Here is an 18,596-nt window from a genome sequence, read left to right on the forward strand (position 1 = left end):
GATGGCAGAGCAACACGTGGGATGGCAGAGCAACAAGATAGGAGCCTGGGTCTCTCGTCAATTTCAAGGAGCACAGCCACCATACCAGCCCACTTCCATATTGCTATCTAAGAAAGAAACTTCTATCTTATTTAAGCCACCATTATTTTGGGTCTCTGTCACATGCAACAGAATTTACAGCCTAAGACAGGGGTCTGCAAACTATGGCCAACTCTAGCCTGCTGCCTGGTTTTGCAAATAAAATTTTATTTGAACAGTTTTATACTCATTCACTTATGTATCGTTGATGGCTGCTTTTGCCTAGAACAGCAGATCTGCATAGTTGCAACAGAGATTTTAAGGCCTACAGAACTTAAAATAGTTACCATCTAGCCCTTTACAGGAGAAGTTTGCCAACCCCTGGTCTAATAAGACATTCAACCTACTCTGAGTCTGGAAGCAGAAATTTCCATCCTGGGAACCACCATCTTTACCAGGTAGGTAGGTAGGTAGGGTATGTGTGTGTGTGTGTTTTGGGGCAGGGCTACCCTGGATCTCTTTGCTGGGGTGACTTATGGGGAGACTGGTTGGAGTTAGTAGACCATCAGTTTTTTTCAAGATACCAACTTCATGAAGAGCCAAATATTTCCTCTGGCTCCTGGTAAACGCTCCGAAGTTTCCAACCCAGATATTGTCACACTACCCCCACAGTGGCTCCCCTAAACCAAACCTAAGTATCTAATCCCACATGCTCTCCCAAGATAGCAGCCTGCCCAAGTACACCCTGGGCTTCCTGTTCTCTCCAGACATCACAGATTCTCTAAATAGCATCACTGATGACTTCCACATCTTTATCTGCAGCCCAAACCCCAGACATAAGATATAACCACTTGAATAAACAAATGGAGATCTCAAACTTAAAATGGGTCAACATGACTCCTGCGGCCCAACCTGCACCACCATTGCCATCATGTTAGTAAACTGTGCACTCTTAAATTCTTTTTTCTTTTTTGAGTCTCACTTTGTCTCCCAGGCTGGAGTGCAGTGGTGTGATCTCAGCTCACTGAAGCCTCCGCCTCCTGGATTCAGGCAATTTTCCAGCCCCAGCCTCCCGAGTAGCTGGGATTACAGGTGTGCACCACTATAACTGGCTAATTTTTTGTATTTTTAGTAGAGACGGGGTTTCATTATGTTGCTCAGGCTGATCTCAAAACTCCTGGCCTTCAGTGATCTGCCCGCCTGGGCCTCCCAAAGTGCTGGGATTATAGGTGTGAGCCACTGCACCTGGACTTCATTTTTTTTTTTTTTTCCCCCTTGAGACAGGGTCTCGCTGTGTAGCCCAGGATAGAGTGCAGTGGTAAGATCTTGGCTCACTGCAGCCTTGATCTCCTCAGGCTCAGATGATCCTCCCACCTCCACCTCCCTCCCTGTAGCTGGGACTACAGGTGTGCACTACTATGAACAGCTAATTTTTTGTAGAGATGGAGTTTCACCATGTTGTTCAGGCTGGTCTTGAACTCCTCGGCTCAAACAATCTGCCCACCTCGATCTCCCAAAGTGCTAGGATTACAGGCGTGAGCCACCGTGCCTGGCTGACTTTCAGCCTTCTAACACCTGTGCAACTATTCCCTGTATTAAATCCTCTTTGGGGAATGCCTGGCCTGACTCCATATCCTGGATGGGTGCTGGCTGAATGACCCAACTCCTGATTGATAGTGCCTCTTGTGATCCTTAGGAATATTTGCCAATGGATGGAAATTCTCTATATTTGTCCTTAGAAGTCCTGTCTTATGGCAGAAGACAGGATGGGGTGCTGCTCCAGGAAACAAAACCTATGATCACACTTATCCATGTGCTATGGTTGAATGTATGTGTCCCCCTAATATTCATATGTTGGGAACCTAAGACCCCATGTGATAGTATTCAGACATGGGGCCTTTAGGAGATGGTTAAGTCACAGGGGCTCTGCCCTCATGAACAAGATAAGTGCCCTTAGAAAAGGACCCAAGGGAAGTAGCTAGGCCTTCTCCCCTTCCATCTCTCCTACCATCTGAGGACACAGTATTCATCCCTTTCTGCCACCTTCCACTGTGTAAGGATGCAGCAAGAAGGCACCAACTTGGAAGCAGAGAGCAACCCTTAATTAGACACCAAATCTGCTGGTTCCCTGACCTGGGACTTACCACTCTCCAGAACTATGAGGAATTAACCTTTGCTCTTTATGAATTACCCAGTCTCAGGTATTTTGTTACAGCCGCACAAACGGACTAAGACTCTGTTGTTTTAATGAGCCTGGAATTTCTGCTGATGATTCTGAGGTTCCATAATGCTAAGCTATAGTGGCTAGGAAAGTCTCAGTTCAGAGTGTATCAATGTCAGGTTTGGAGATTCTGGGATGAGAAACGTGGGTTTTGAAAAATGCTTTGGTCTGAAATCCTGTAATAGGTGTCAAAAATGTAAATGCTGGCCAGGCACGGTGGCTCACGCCTGTAATCCCAGCACTTTGGGATGCCAAGGCGGGCGGATCATTTGAGGTCAGGAGTTCGAGACCAGCCTGGCCAACATGGTGAAACTGCATCTCTACTAAAAATACAAAAATTAGCCGGGGGTGGTAGTACCGCGCCTGTGGTCCCAGCTACTCAGAAGGCTGAGGCATGAGAATCGCTTGAACCCAGAATGCGGAGGCTGCAGTGAGCTGAGATCATGCCCACTACACTCCAGCCTGGGCGACAGAGTGAGACTCCATCACAAAAAAAACAACAAAAAAAAACCCATTAAAAAAAAAAAGCAGATGCTCTTCAGGGCCAAGCAGGCAGGGTAGGGGTGTCCAGATGTGAGGCAGTGGTGACTGGGCACATAAGAGTGAATGCCTCCCCTACAGAAAGTGACTCCTTCTCAGCACCAACAAACCACTATCCCCATGGGAACTGGAGGTTCAGCAATATAGATCTCACAATTTTCAAGACAGTCCAGAAACTTCTATTTTTTTAAATGTGAAATTACCCATTTTTCAACATTGGTAACCAACGTAACTTAAAAAAACTCAATAGCTCTGTGGAGACCAGATACACTCCTCTAAGTCAGATGGTGGCTGTGGGCACTAGACTGCCATTTCTGGTGTGTGGCTTAGTGGTTAAGAGTGGATGCACCTGCATCCAGTTGTCTGGGTACAAACCAGGGCTCTGCTGCTTACTGGCTTTGTGACCTCTGGCAGGTAACTCAACCTCCCTGTGCCTCTGTTGTAGCAGATTTTTTTTTTTTTGGAGACGGAGTCTTGCTCTACTGCCCAGGCTGGAGTGCAGTGGTGCAATCTGGGCTCACTGCAACCTCCGCCTCCCAGGTACGAGCGATTCTCCTGCCTCAGCCTCCCAAGTAGCTGGGACAACAGGCACGCGCCACCACACTCAGCTAAGTTTTTGTGTTTTTAGTAGAGATGGGGTTTCACCATGTTGGCCAGGCTGGTCTCAAACTCCCGACCTCAGGCAATCCACCTGCCTTGGCCTCCCAAGCTGCTGAGATTACAAGCATGAGCAACCATGCCTGGCCTGTTGTAGCAGTTATAAAATGGTCATAAAAGTAGCCTCTAAGGATTATTATGAGCACTCAGATTACTGTGAGGACCCAGACTTGGAGACATTGCCAAAGTCAGTATATGGCTCCTACGGCCTGGTTCTCCGCTACTTTCCAACCTCACCTCCTACCTGTCTTCCTCAGTTCCAGCCTCGTGGCCCTGTGTTCTCCTCCCAAGCACCCCAAGTGGGCTCCCACCTCGGGCCATTGCATTTACTGTCCCCACAGACAGCCACAAGGCTCACTCCTGCCCCTTCTCTAGGTCTCTGCTCTGATGTCATCTCAGTGAAGCCTTCCTTGACCACCCTACTTAAAACTGCAACCTTCACACACACAAGCTTCCCACCCTGTTCCTTTTTCTCCATAGCACTTATGACTAACATTCCATAAAATTTGTATTTTTTTTTTTTTTTTGAGACAGAGTCTTGCTCTGTCGCCCAGGCTGGAGTGCAGTGGCGCGATCTCAGCTCACTGCAAGCTCTGCCTCACGGGTTCACGCCATTCTCTTGCCTCAGCCTCTCCGAGTAGCTGGGACTACAGGTGCCCGCCACCATGCCCAGCTAATTTTTTATATTTTTAGCAGAGACGGGGTTTCACCGTGGTCTCAATCTCCTGACCTCTTGATCCGCCCGCCTCGGCCTCCAAAAGTGCTGGGATTACAAGCATGAGCCACCGCGCCCAGCCACAATTTGTATATTTTACTTAAATACTTGATTACTGTCTTCCCCATTATAACCTCCACAAAGGGAGGGGGTTTTTGTTCATTGTGTTGACTGCTATATTTCCAACTCCCAGAGCAGTGCCTGCCATCTCATAGGTGCTCAATAAATCATTGTTGGGTGAATGAGTAAACAAGTAACAGTCCCTAACTTGTAAGGATCTGATGTGACTGTCCACATAAAGCACTGAGCCCAGGGCCTGGTCCACCGTGAGCGCTGACTTAATGATGGCCATTACAGTAATTCAGGTTCTATTCTTGAAGGTTCTTAGTCTCCAACCTTCTATGAGTTAACACATGTAAAGCGCCTTAGAACAGGGCTGGTTGCCCAGTAAATTCTCAGTAAATGATAGCTATTATTATAATTAGGCTTCTATTTTCAAAGTAGCTTCGGCGCCAAGCTTCTGTGAATTACGAATTAGTACTTCCCATCTCAGAGCCCAAGTTTTGGCAAGGCTGTAAAGAGCTGGTCCTTTGCTACCCTTTGACCTCATCCCTACAGCTCTGGCCTCCTTGGCACACCAGGCAGGCTCCTGCCTCCTCCAGCCTGAAGTGCTCTTCCCCATTGATGTACATGGCTCCCCCCGGCTTCAGATCTGTCACCTTCTCAGGGAGGACTATACTCTTTAAAATTGCAACCTCCTTCCAGAACAGTTCTCCCTTCAGTCCTTTTTTAAATTTTTTTCTTGCAACAAATTCCTGCCATCATCCAGGCTAGAGTGCAGTGAGCACAGTGGCACAATTACAGGCCACTCCAGCCTCAACCTCCAAGCCTCAAGTGATCCTGAATAGCTGGGACCATAGGCATGCACCGCCAAGCCCAGGTAATTTAATTTTTTGTAGATGGGGTCTCACTGTGTTGCCCAGGCTGGCCTTCAACTCCTGGGCTCAAGAAATCTTCCCACCTCGGCCTCCCAAAGTGCTGGAATTATAGGTGTGAGCCACTGTACCTGGCCTTCCTTCAGTTTTTTTTTGTGTGTGTGTGTGTGTTTTTTTTTTTGAGACAAGGTCTCACTGTTGCCCAAGCTGGAGTGCAGCGACACTTCTTAGGCTCCAGCAATCCTCCCACCTAAGCCTCCCTAGTACTAGGACTATAGCCGTGTACCATGGTTAGCCCAGCTAATTTTTTGTATTTTGTAGAGATGGGGTTTTGGCATGCTGCCCAGGCTGGTCTCAAACTCCTGGGCTCAAGCGATCCACCCACCTCAGTGCTGGGATTTCAGGAGTGAGCCACCATGCCGGGCCTCCTTTCAGTGCTTTATTGTTCTCACAGCATTTATCAGCACCCGGCATATGCTGTATCTTACTTGTTTATGTCTGTCTTCACCAGCAGCCTCTACCCACTCCCATGTAAGCTCCATGAGGACAACGATTTTATTTTATTCACTGCTGTGTTCCCAATGCTTAGCACACAGCAGGTACTCAAAAATATTTGTTAAATGAATTAATGGATCACAATCCCTATCTCACAGGGTTATTCTAAGAAGCTGATAATCTCATGCAAATTAAGTACAGCACTCTGTAAGTGCTGGGAAAATGGCAGCTGCAATTATCATTAAGGTTCTATTTTTGTAAGTTCCTAGATGCACCATTTCTATGAGTCAATATATATAAAGCCCTTGGACTGGCACCAGATACCCAGGAAGCGCTGAGAAAGCGTAGCTGTGATTATAATTAAAGTCCTCTTTGTGGAAGTTCCTAGGCGATGTGGCAGAAAGCCCTAGCTGTCCTCCATGAACTGTTTTCTGCTTTCTGGGCGCTTGGCTAGACTGCTTCTCCCAGGTTGTTTTTGCAGTTAGCTGCGGCCACATATCTAATTTCTCAGCAAAGGCGTGTCAATGGAAGCAGTGTGTGCCCCTGGCAGGCCAGGGCTTGTAAGACAACACGTGCACCTCACCAGGCATCCTGTCCTCTTCTGCCAGCAGGACCCAGGCTATGGCCACCCAGTCTGGACCATGGGGGAGACAACAGGCTTAAGGGATGGCCTGGGTCCCCAAATGACTCACCGAGCACTATTTTGTGAGTGAGAAACAAGATTCTATTATTAGAGCCTTTACATTATGGGGTCTGTAAGTAAATACATGGAAACCTCATCGAATACAAGCACGCAGTAAATGTTATCTTTCCCAAAAGACCCCAAGGTTCCGCAAGAAGGAGCCCGGGGGAATACACACACACACACACACACACACACACACACACGGGCGGGAATACACACACACACACACACACACACACACTCTGAACCAACACACACAGATACAGATTTTGGCTTTTATTCTGGCCATCACACATCTACTTCTAAGACAACACAGACCGGCAGTACCCCATCCCCCATGACCACTGTCACAACCCCAATTTCCTCAGCCCCCTCCTCCCACCCCACCCCTTCAGCCAAGCTCCCCGTATGGGGGCTCTGCCTACACCTCACCCCGGGCATGCAGCATGAAGTGCCCGTGCAGCTCCCCCAGGTTGTCGAAGGAATCCTCACATTCCGTACAGTGGTAGGTTCCCTCCTCCTCCTCTTCCTCCTCCTCCTCCCGCCCAGCTGGTCGGCCCTCCCCAGCCCGAGGTGGTTCCTCCTCTTCCTCCCCGAGGGCCCTGCCTTCAGGGGCTGGTGCTTCCTGGGGGGCTGTAGCAGGGCAGCAGAGCCGGCAGGGTGGGGTTCCCGGTGGGGCCTCCCCAAGGGGTGAGCGGCCACAGAGCTGGCAAGGCTGGGCCGGGGGGCCCGGGGGCTGGGCTGCACGGGGGGCCCGGCGGGATGGGCCACCACGGCCCCCGCCAAGGCGCTGCTTCACCTTGTAGCCAGGATCATATTCGGGATCGTCAGTGGTCTCCTCTTCCTCCTCCTCCTCATCTTCTTCCTCTTCGGAGTCCGGCTCTGAGAGAGTGTATTCTGAATCAGAGGAATGCTCGGGGCCTGGAGGGGGACAGATAGGGGGAGACAGTGGTATCAGAGGAAAGAGGGCTAGGCCCAGCTGTCCCCTCCCTGAATCCCCACATTCAGACTTGCCATAGTATGACGAGGATAGCCTAGACACTACCCTTCCCTTCCCCACAGATGAGTCCCCATGGCACAGAACAAGGCTGGCACCCAGTAGATTCCCTGTATCTTTGTGTCAAGCAAATGAATGTCTTCCAAGAACTGCATGGGACAGGACTGGGCACAGTGGCTTATGCCTGTACTCCCAGCACTTTTGGGTGGCCAAGGTGGGAAGATCACTTGAGCCCAGAAGTTTGAGACCAGCCTGGGCAATATAGCAAGACTCTGTCTCTACAAAAAATTAAAAAATTAGCCAGGCCTGGTGATGCATTACCTGTAGTACCAGCTTCTCGGGAGGCTGAGGCGGGAGGATCACTTGAGCCGAGGAGTTCCAGGCTGCATTTGAGCCATGATTGCGCCACTCCCTTCCAGCCTGGGTGACAGAGTGAGACCTCACCACTTAAAAAGAATTTTTTTGGCCGGGCGCGGTGGATTACTCCTGTAATCCCAGCACTTTGGGAGGCCAAGGTGGGCAGATCATGAGGTCAGGAGTTCAAGACAAGCCTGGCCAACATGGTGAAACCTCGTCTCTACTAAAAATACAAAAATTAGCTGGGTGTGGTGGCGGGCGCCTGTAATCCCAGCTACTCGGGAGGCTGAGGCAGGAGAACTGCTTCAACCCAGGAGGCGGAGGTTGCAGTGAGCCGAGATCGCACAACTGCACTCCAGCCTGGGTGACAGAGCAAGACTCTGCTGTCTTAGAAAAAAGCAAAAAAAAAAAAAAATTATTTGATTCTTTCGATTGATTGCAAAAGAAAACAAAAACTCCATGGGGAGGTGGGGTGGGAGGCATTTAGGAAGGACAAAGCCGGAGTAGTAAAAACCCACCAGTAACAACAGCATCCTTGCTATTGTAGGAGCCCTGTTCTTATACATTAACTCACTAAATCCTCAACAACCCTTTGAGGGTGGTACTATTACTATCCCCAGTTGATGGATGTGGAAACTCAGGCACAGGGAGGCTAGACGACTCACTCCCCTGTGGTTACACAGCTCTGGCAGGAAAAGCTGAACCTGGGCCATGGCTGACACTGGATCATTTTAGGGAGACAACCATTTGAAAAGGTATTTGTGCAAATTAAAACACATGCATACACACAGATGTACTTTTATATCTGTGGCCATGGAGAGAGAGAGAGAGAGAGAGAGATAGGTGAATTAAAATATTTATTTATAGGTAAGATATATTACTGTGATTTCACAGTTATCAAGGACAGGCCTAGGACAAGTTTAGGTTTAAAGAAAAAGGCCTGTAATCTAGCACTTTGGGAGGCTGAGGTGGACGGATTGCCTGAACTCAGGAGTTCATGACCCACCCTGGGCAACATGGTGAAACCCCGTCTCTACTAAAAATACAAAAATTAGCCAAGCATGGGGTGGTGGGTGCCTATAGTCCCAGCTACTCAGGACTCTGAGGCAGAAGAATTGCTCGAACCCGGGAGGCGGAGGTTGCGATGAGCCAATATCGAACCACTGCACTCCAGCCTGGGTGACAGAGCAAGACTCCGTTTCCAAAAAAAAAAACAGAAAAGGGGAAAAATTTACAGTTGATATACAGAAAAGGGCGACATCAGCTGCCATTATGGGGGCGCACACACAGAGTAATGGTTGGGGATGGGGTCCCTGTGACCACAGTGTGGGAAGTACCAGCTTCTTCGGCCTCGGTGGTAGGAGCCTGCCAAAAGCCTCACCTTGTATCCATCCCAGCCCCATTCCTCAGTTTCTCCCAGAACCCAGAGGATCCTGCTACTGCACCCTGTGCTCCGCCCTTGCTCCTGTCATCACAGTGGCCACAGGCTCTTCATACCAGGCTCCTCACCTTCCAACACCCCAGGCCCATACCTGCCTCAGGGTCTTTGCCACCCTTTCTGCCGATGTCACTCTCCATTCCATGTCTCTTCTCAAGTGTCACCTTCTCAGTGACGCCCTGGCCACTCCCCAGCACTCCCTATGCCCCTTACTCTGCTTGATTTTTCTCCATCTTCTTTTGAGATAGAGTCTCGCTCTGTCATCCAGGCTGGAGTGCAGTGGCGTGATCTCAGCTCACTGGAAACTCCGCCTCCTGGGTTCAGGCAATTCTTCTGCCTCAGCCTCTCAAGTAACTGGGATTACAGGGGCGCACCAGCATGCCCAGATAATTTTTGTATTTTTAGTAGAGACGGGGTTTCACCTTGTTGGCCAGGCTGGTCTCAAACTCCTGACCTCAAGTGATCCACCCATCTCAGCCTCCCAAAGTGCTGGGATTATAGGTATGAGCCACCGCACCCGGCTCATTTTTCTCCATCTTCTGACTCACTGCATTCAACATTTACTTGTGTGTTTGTTTACTGCCTGTCCCCGAGAGCTGGGACTTTGTCTGGTTCACTGCTGTGGCCCCAGCATCTAAAACACTTCCTTTGTGCAAAGAAAGTACTTATGACATATTTATGGCATGGATATCTCTGCATGGAATTTGACAAACCTTTTCTGAGGCTTCACACACACTGTTCCTCCCTCTGGTGGGAATGTCCTGCCCTAGTTTTTCCCACCATCCTTTAGGACCCAGTGGGAGGCCTTCCTCTTTGGTGAGGCCGTCCCAGACCTCCTCATCCCAGGCAGCCAGTCACTTTTTTTACCACCCTCCTGCTGGGTCCCCAGCATCACCAGCCCAGAACGGGTTATAACTCTTTCCTTCTGAACATCCGTCCCTGCAGCTCTCTCCTACTAGTTCCTGCCATTTAACAATCGTTTCCTGAGGCCTTGGTATGGGCTGTTCCCCACTCTATCCACCTGGTGACCCCCTACTCATCCTTCAAGACCCAGCACAAACTCTGTCCTCTGTGAAGCCACCACCCTGAAGCCCCAGGCTCCCAGCCAGGTCTCTCTCCAGCTTCCCCTGCCCCAGCACCTCCTCCTGTTACTGTCCTAGAAGCTGACTGCAGTCAGCTGCCCCCCAGGGTATCTCCCTTACCTGACTGGGAACTCCTCAAGGGCAGGTATGATCTTGGGGTCCGCAGCAGAGGACGTGTGGATGAGTGGATGATAGTGGCCCCAAGACCCTGATCTCCCTCCCCAAAGCCTTGGCCTCTGCTCCTCGCCCACCTGGTTGACCCGTTCATTTTTTTTTTTTTCGAGAGAGAGTCTCGCTGTCACCCAGGCTGGCGTGCAATGGCGTGATCTTGGCTCACTGCAACCTCCGCCTCCAAGGTTCAAGCGATCCTCCCACCTCAGCCTCCCAAGTAGCTGGGATTACAAGCGTGTGCTACCACACCTGGCTAATTTTTATATTTTTGGTAGAGATGGGGTTTCACCTTGTTGGTTAGGCTGGTCTTGAACTCCTGACCTCAGGTGATCTGCCTGCCTCAGCCTCCCAAAGTGCTGGGATTACAGGTGTGAGCCACCGCGCCCAGCCTGACCCTTTCTTTCTCTACTGGCAAAACTCCTGCTCCTTTTTAAAGCCAAGCTCATGTCACCTCCTCTGTGAAGTCCTCGCTGACTCCCCAGGCGGTCAGTGTCTCTCTCGTATGGGCTCCCCGGCCTCTGCACTGCTCTCCATCACACCCTGACCACTCTGGGCAGTGACCCCCCTCCCCACCCATTGACTATGGGCTCCTTGAAGGCAGGGCCTGGGTCTGCCCCATCTCTGTGTCCCCAGCAATGCTGGGCATGAGTCAGCCTCAGAAGACATCTGCTGAATGGCTGCAAACCAGAGGAAATATCTCCAGCCTCAGGCTGGGACCCCTCCCCTCTCTCCTCCCACCTCTGACTTCATACCACTCACCCTCCAGAGTCTTCAATGCCCACTATGACTTCACACAGTTGGCCTGTGACAGGCAATCAGGTCATCGTCCACGGCTACCAGGTGTTTCATGTCTACTGTGACTTCCAGGACCACAAGCCCTTTTGCGCCCACCATGTCTTCACCTAAGAGATCTTCAAAGCCCAGTATGTCCCTGGCACCCAGTGGATCCTCCATGCCCACTGCGGATCCCAAGCCTCCTGCCTCCTTGAAGTCCACCAAATCAGCAACACCCAACAGATCCTTAGTGCCCACCAAACAAGCGACATCCCGCAACTCAGTCATGAGCCCAAGCAGTTCCAAGTCCACCAAATCTACCAGTACAAAAAGAGCCCCTTCTAACCGGCCCAGCAGCAGGTCCCGAGTCCGCAGCAAAGCAAGAACACCCAGCAGGGTGAGCACCGACACCAGGACCAGCAAAGCCAGCAAGGCCAGCAACGTGAGATGCCACCAGCGGAGGGGCACACACAGCCGGGGTAGGACACCTGGCAGAAGGGGAAGCCCCAGCTCCAAGAGGTCACCCAGCAGGGCCAGCACTCCTGGCAGGATAAGAACTCATGGTGCCAGACCAGGCATGGCCAGCAGGGTGAGAACTCCCACTTCACAGCAAAAAGGGAGCCGGGGAAAGAGTTACGGCCGGCCTAGAACCAGCAACAGGGAAAGGAGTGACAGCCAGCCTAGAAATCTGAGCAAGAAGAGTTACCGCCCACCAGGAGGCTCAGGTATAGGGAGGAGTTCCGAGCTGGCTGTAACTCCCAGTAGAGCCAAGTGTCAAACCCCGACTGGAATTCCCTCCAAGGAGAAGAGTGACAACCCATCTCCATCCTCATCAAGGAAGGTGAAGAGCTACGGTCAGATGATCATCCCCAGTAGGGAAAAGAGTTACAGCCCCACTGAAATGTCCAGCAGGGTCAAGAGTTATAACCAGGACAGCACCCACAGCAGGCCGCAAAGTCACAGCCAATCTAGAAGCCCCAGAAGGTCAAGAAGTGGCAGTCAGAAGAGGACGCACAGCAGGGTGAGAAGTCACAGTTGGAAGAGAAACCATAGCAGGGCAAGAAGTCGCACCCGGAAGGGAATTCTGAGCCAGATGGGAAGACACAGCCAGTCTAGAAGCCACAGCAAGGGGAAAAGTCAAAACCAATCTAGAACCCCCAGAAGAGGAAGAAGTCACAACTGGTCTAGAAACCCCAGCAAGGAAAGAAGTCATAGCCATTCCAGAAGCTCCAGCAAAGAGAGAGATCACAGAGGATCTAGCAGCCCCAGGAAGGAGAGTGGTCGCAGTCAATCAGGAAGCCCCAACAAGCAGAGAGATCACAGCCGATCTAGAAGTCCCAACAAGGCGAGAGATCGCAGCCGATCTAGAAGTCCCTACAAGGCGAGAGATCGCAGCCGATCTAGAAGTCCCAACAAGGCGAGAGATCGCAGCCGATCTAGAAGTCCCTACAAGGCGAGAGATCGCAGCCGATCTAGAAGTCCCAACAAGGCAAGAGATCGCAGCCGATCTAGAAGTCCCAACAAGGCGAGAGATCGCAGCCGATCTAGAAGCCCCAGCAAGGAAAGAGATCACAGCCAACTTGGAAGCCCCAGCAAAGAGAGAGATCACAGACGATCTAGAAGCCCCAGCAAGGAGAGACAGCGCAGACAATCTAGAAGCTCCAGCAAAGAGAGAGATCACAGACGATCTAGAAGCCCCAGCAAGGAGAAAGATCACAGCCGACTTGGAAGCCCCAACAAGGAGAGAGATCGCAGCCAATCTAGAAGCCCCAGCGAGGAGAGAGAGCACAGACAATCCAGAAGCCCCAGCAAAGACAGAGATCGCAGACGATGGAGAAGCCCCAGCAAGGAGAGAGAGCGCAGACAATCTAGAAGCTCCAGCGAGGAGACAGATCACAGCCGATCTAGAAGCCCCAATAAGCAGAGTGGTTACAGTCGACCTAGAGCCTCCAGCAAGGAGAAAGCTCATAGCCGATCTAGAACCCCCAGCAAGGAAGGAAATCATAGCCAATCTAGAACCTCTAGCAAGGAGAGCGACCCCAGTCAATCTACAGTCCCCAGAAGTCCCGACTGGAAGAGATCCCCTACTAGGACAAGCAGTCTCAGTCAGAATAGAACCCCTAGCAAGACAAGCAGCCACTCCCCATCAACATTTCCCAGTGGAGGCCAAACCCTAAGCCAGGATGACTGTCAAGCCAACGCCACCACCTCTAAGGCCACCTTACCTGGGGAAAGGTCTTCATCGTCTTCTTCCAAGCTGGCGTAGCCCCCAGTCTCAGCTGGCTCACGGGTCTCTGTCATGGCCGGGGGAGGGGACAGGAGACAGGAGCAGAGCAGCAGCTGAGCAGCGTCCCTCCCCGGCCAGCTCTCCACAGCCACACCTCCGGCCACAAGTTCTCTAATACAGGATGTTGGCAGGTAGAGAGGGATGCTGGATGGGGGAAAGGAAAGACCTGTGATGATTCAATAAATGTTTACATAGCACCCATCCCCACCCCAAGCCCAACTGTGTGCTCACTGCTGGCGTGGGGCACAGAGGACCCCAGCTCTGTCCCTGACTGTCTACAGGGTCTTGACTGCAAGCCCTGCCCCTCTCTAGGTCTTTTTTTTTTTTTTTGAGACAGAGTCTCTCTCTGTTGCCCAGGCTGGAGTGCAGTGGTGCGATCTCAGCTCACTGCAACCTCCACCTCCCAGGCTCAAGCAATTCTCCTACCTCAGCTTCCCGAGTAGCTGGAACTACAAGTGTGCGTCCTCACGCCCAGCTAATTTTGTATTTTTAGTAGAGATGGGGCTTCACCATGTTGGCCAGGCTGGGCTCGAACTCCTGACCTCAGGTGATCCACATGCCTCAACCTTGCAAAGTATTGGGATTATAGGCATGAGCCACCGCACCCGTCCCCCTCTCTAGGTCTTAATTTCCGCATGTGGGCAACAAGGCTGCCTTCTGGTTCTTATTCAGTGGGGTAGGGAGAGGTGACACTCCAAATATTCAACAGTGGGGACTGGTGTGGGCACCAGTCAGAACTGAGAGTGGAACGGGACGGATACCAGGCCTTAACCCTTTAGTTGCTGGACCATGGGGAGGTCTGGGGTTGGGGAAGTGTTATGGGGAAAAAAAACCCTCAAACTGTGTTTTTCCTCTACTCTCACACTATCACAACAATCATCAACACAGAATTCTGTGACCAAATGTGTGGGGCTTTTTCCCCACACACTACACAGCAGACAACAGCTAGGTGTCCCCTCTGATTCCATTCCAACGCTGTCCCCACACCCAGCTAATTTTTGTATTTTTGGAAGAGACAGGGTTTCACCATGTTGCCCAGAGCTCAAGCAATCCGCCCACTTCAGCCCTCCAAAGTGCTGGGATTACAGGCGTGAGCCACCACACCCGACTTTTTTAAAAAAATAAAAATAAGGCCGGGCGCAGTGACCCATGCCTGTAATCCCAGCACTTTGGGAGGCCGAGGTGGGCAGATCACCTGAGCTCAGGAGTTTGAGACCAGCCTAGGCAACATGGCAAACTTGTCTCTAAAAAAAAAAAAAAATTACAAAAGTTAGCCGGTGTGGTGGCATGTGCTTATAGTCCCAGTTACCTGAGAAGCTGAGGCGGGAGGATAAATTGAGCCTGGAAGGTCAAGGCTGCAGTGAGCCGTGACCTTGCCACTGCACTCAAGCCTGGATGACCCATCTTACAAAAAAAAAAATTTTGCTGGAGCTGCTCACAGAACTCAAGGAAATGCTTACTTAGATTTACTGGTTTATTATAGAGGATATTGCAAAGAACAAAGATGAAGAGATGTGTAGGGCAAGGTATAAGGGAAGGGGCAGGGAGCTTCACGCCCTCCCTGGGGTGCCACCCTACAGGAACCCTCAGGTGGTTAGCTATGCGGAAGCTCTCCAAACCCAGTCCTCTTGGGTTTTTACGGAGGCTTTAAGACAGCAGCATTGGGCATGGACTTCTCTGAAAAGTGTCTTAAGACCAACAATCAAGAAGGTGGGGAAGATTAGAGTCTTGCCCTGGGGCAGGAAATGGAGGGCAGGAGGAGGTCAGAGAGATTCTGTTTCTTCAGACCTGCCCCAGGCCTAAGGTACACAACATCATAACAAGAGACTGTAACAAAGGCTATAGGAGTTACCAGCCAGGAACTGTGGATGAAAACCAATATATTTATATATATAATACCACAAGGGGGGTCCAAAGTGGCAGTTAGGGACAGGGAGTACTTGTGTAGCAGTGACACACCAACCCATCTGGAAGTATTTTAATATTTAAACAATTGGTATGGCTATACTAGTTTGTGATTATCAGCCTTAGTTCTGTATCAATTGGCAAGATAGTGTCTAGGTTTGCCACACTCTAGCTGTGTAGCACCAAGCAAACAACTTAACTTCTCTAGCCTGTTTCCTTCTCTGTAAGAAAGGGGCTTCCAGGCCTTAACTCACGTACTCCCCATAACTAGACTGGGAATTATCTCCTTTGTACAGATGAGGAAACAGACACAGAGGTGATAAGTGAGTAGCCCAAGGTCACCATCTGGTAAGTGGATGAACTAGGATTGGAAGCCAGACCTTTCATAAAATGATTTCTCAGCTCAAAAGGTTTTTCTGAAGATTCAGTAGGCTCACTGATAGAAATTGCTGGTGTGTGGCTGGTATTCCATCAAGAGTGGCCATTACTACTCCCACCCCTGCCCCTCTATAAACTCCAGATGTTCCAGACCTCTCACCTCCCCCTGTGCACACAAGGCCTTTTCACATCTGTGGGTCTTAGTACACCCACTGTTGCTGTCAAGAATGTCCTCCTCCTCCTTTTTTTTTTTTTTTGAGATGGAGTCTCACTTTGTTGCCCAGGCTGGAGTACAGTAGCGCGATCTCAGCTCACTGCAACCTCTACCCTGCATCAGCCTCCCTAGTAGCTGGGATTACAGGCAGCCACCACCACCATGCCCGGCTAATTTTTTGGTATTTTTAGTAGAGACAGGGTTTCATTATGTCAGCCAGGCTGGTCTCAAACTCCTGACCTCAGGTGATCCATTTACCTTGGCCTCCCAGAGTGCTGGGATTACAGGCAAGAGCCACCACGCCCAGCCCTCCTTCCCCCTTTTTGGCCTGGAGAACTCCTTTTCACCCTTCAAAGCCCACCACAAACATAAGAACCTCTATACTTCTTGCCCGCTGAAATACTGCCTCTGCCAGGAAGCCTTCTGTGACTTCTCTCTCTCCCTCTTCACCAACGGACCCCCCCGCCCCCCACCAACCCCACCACACACACACACCACTACTGTCTTCCACTGTACTCCCTGACAGTAGAGAACCAAGCAGGGCCAGTTGATGCAGCCTCAGCTATATCTCTTACATGCCAAGGCCCATGCACTGGGGATACAATGGTGAAAAATACATGGTCCCTTCATAGCCTGGATGTCAAGTTTAATGCTGGGGACTAAAGAGAAAAGCTTCAGATTGAAACCTGGAGGTGGCTGGAGCAAAGGACCATTGGCATCATTGGCAGGGCAACTTCCTAAAGAAAGCACTTAAATCTTGGCTTTTAAAGACAGATTTCATAATTGGCAGAGGAGAATTCTAATGATACCCTATTGCCTACAGGGCCCCATCTAATTTGGGAATTCTACTTTATACCAAGATAAGATTGCCAGATTTAGCAAATAAAAACAGAAGACATCCAATTAATTTTTTTGTTTGTTTTTGGTTTTTTTTTTGCGGAGATGGTGTCTCACTATGTTGCCAAGGCTGCTGTCAAATTCCTGGCTCAAACAATCCTTCTGCCTTGGCCTCCCACTTCCCAAAGTGCTGGGATTACAGGCATGAGCTACCACACCTGGCCCTTATTTATTTATTTATTTAATTTTCTTTTTTGGGACGGAGTCTCACTCTGTCGCCCAGGTTGGAGCGCAGTGGCGTGATCTCGGCTCACTGCAACCTCTGCCTCCTGGGTTCAAGCGATTATCCTGCCCCAGCCTCCCAAGTAGCTGGGACTACAGGCGCGTGCCACCATGCCCGGCTTTTTTTTTTTTTTTTTTTTTTTTTGAGACGGAGTCTTGCTCTGTCGCCCAGGCTGGAGTGCAGTGGCACGATCTCGGCTCACTGCAAGCTCCGCCTCCTGGGTTCACGCCATTCTCCTGCCTCAGCCTTCCGAGTAGCTGGGACTACAGGCGCCCGCCACCACGCCCGACTATTTTTTGTATTTTTAGTAGAGATGGGGTTTCACCGTGTTAGCCAGGATGATCTCGATCTCCTGACCTCGTGATCCACCCGCCTCGGCCTCCCAAAGTGCTGGGATTACAGGCGTGAGCCACTGCGCCCAGCCTACTTATTTATATTTTTTAAGAGACAGGGTCTCGCTCAGTTGCCCGGGCTGGAGTGCAGTAGGGTGATCTGTAGGAAAGGGGCTTCCAGGCCTTAACTCATGTACTCCCCATAACCAGGTTGGGAGGTTAGCTCACTGTAACCTCAAACTCCTGTGCTCAAGGTACCCTACTCGCCCCTAGGAGAGTAGCTGGGACTACAGGTATGCGCCACCACGCCAGGCTTAATTTTTACTTTTTTTTTTTTTTTTTTTTTTTGTAGAGACGGGGGTCTCACTATGTTGCCCAGGCTGGTCTTAACTCCTGGTCTCAAGCGATCCTCCTGCCTTAGCCTCCCAAAGTATTGGTATCACAGGCATAAGCCACTGCAACTAGCCCAAAGAATTAATATAGCTATGTTCCATGTGATATTTGGGACATACTTTTCTAAAAGGTTGTATCTTTTGGATATAATTGTTTATCTGAAATTCAAATTTAACTAGACATTGTATATTTTATACGGCAACCATACACCTGGGACAATCAAGACATTCCCTGAAGTTACCAGGAGACAATGCCCATCAGCCTACACTTTTCCAAGCCCACGTCACACAAGGCCCCTTCCAGAGTATTCCAGACGTCAGGTAGGGCCACCCCTTGGTTCACAAGTCCCACTCCTACCACGCCTATGGCAGCCAAACTGAAAGGCAAACACAGTGCTGGAGACCCCACAATGCCCTGGGCCTATATAGCAGTCAATTCCCAAGATGCCCCGCGTGAACACAATAGGCACCCGTTCCAATGCTCGAGCAAAGAGACCAGGGCAAAACCTTCCACTACGGGACAATAACGGCCAGTTCCCACAATTCCTTGTGGCAGTTCTTCCCAGGATGCCTTAGGCCTATAGCGACCACCTTCCCAGACTCCCCGTGTGGAAGCGCTCCAAGCCTCCAGGACGGTCAGCGGCAGGTGTGGGATAAAAGGAACCGGTCTCGACAAGGATCTGGGACACTCTTTCCCAGGATGCACCAGGCCTACGACTAGCGGACCGACTCCCACAGCGCTTCAAGGCGGAGCGCTCGGTTCTCCCAGGATGCCCCAGGGCGGCACAAACGCGTAGGGGGAGAAAAAGAAGCCCTCGGGTCACCACGGCCCCAGACCGCCGGCTCCCCGGTGACGGGAGTCGTCGCTCCCATCATGCAGCGG

The 18,596-nt window shown here is 50.7% G+C and overlaps 2 protein-coding genes across 4 annotated transcripts; one reads left to right on the plus strand and one right to left on the minus strand.

The window, feature by feature from the left end:
• Positions 1-6,527: 6,527 nt before the first annotated feature.
• ZNF428 (zinc finger protein 428) lies at positions 6,528-13,445 on the minus strand. Of its 3 annotated transcripts, XM_054672821.2 has the most exons (3): positions 10,261-10,507; positions 7,585-7,683; positions 6,528-7,187 (listed from the first exon to the last, which is right to left on the minus strand). In XM_054672821.2, the coding sequence occupies exons 1-3, from the start codon at positions 10,406-10,408 to the stop codon at positions 6,688-6,690; spliced, it is 747 nt and encodes a 248-aa protein (XP_054528796.1). In that variant the 5' UTR covers positions 10,409-10,507; the 3' UTR covers positions 6,528-6,687. The 3 variants fall into 3 exon arrangements, with proteins under 3 accessions (XP_054528796.1, XP_054528797.1, XP_016791572.1); XM_054672822.1 differs by lacking the exons at positions 7,585-7,683; positions 10,261-10,507 and adding an exon at positions 13,311-13,445; XM_016936083.4 differs by lacking the exon at positions 7,585-7,683 and having other exon boundaries at positions 10,261-11,048.
• SRRM5 (serine/arginine repetitive matrix 5) lies at positions 11,062-13,579 on the plus strand. The gene has a single exon (XM_009435765.5). The coding sequence runs from the start codon at positions 11,159-11,161 to the stop codon at positions 13,349-13,351; it is 2,193 nt and encodes a 730-aa protein (XP_009434040.3). The 5' UTR covers positions 11,062-11,158; the 3' UTR covers positions 13,352-13,579.
• Positions 13,580-18,596: the final 5,017 nt, after the last annotated feature.

The sequence above is a fragment of the Pan troglodytes genome, chromosome 20 (assembly GCF_028858775.2).
Source record: "Pan troglodytes isolate AG18354 chromosome 20, NHGRI_mPanTro3-v2.0_pri, whole genome shotgun sequence".
Lineage (NCBI taxonomy): Eukaryota > Metazoa > Chordata > Mammalia > Primates > Hominidae > Pan > Pan troglodytes.

Bases quoted from the DNA above. Each gene is read 5' to 3' on its own strand.
- ZNF428 (XM_054672821.2), bottom strand. From the start codon at position 10,408: ATGAACGGGTCAACCAGGTGGGCGAGGAGCAGAGGCCAAGGCTTTGGG. The intron at 7,684-10,260 runs GTAAGGGAGATA...TCTGTCACCCAG, and splicing joins CTTGAGGAGTTCCCAGTCAG to GCTGGAAGGGAGTGGCGCAA. The intron at 7,188-7,584 runs GTAATGCATCAC...GTCCCCCTCCAG, and splicing joins CCGAGAAGCTGGTACTACAG to GCCCCGAGCATTCCTCTGAT.
- SRRM5 (XM_009435765.5), top strand. From the start codon at position 11,159: ATGTCTACTGTGACTTCCAGGACCACAAGCCCTTTTGCGCCCACCATG.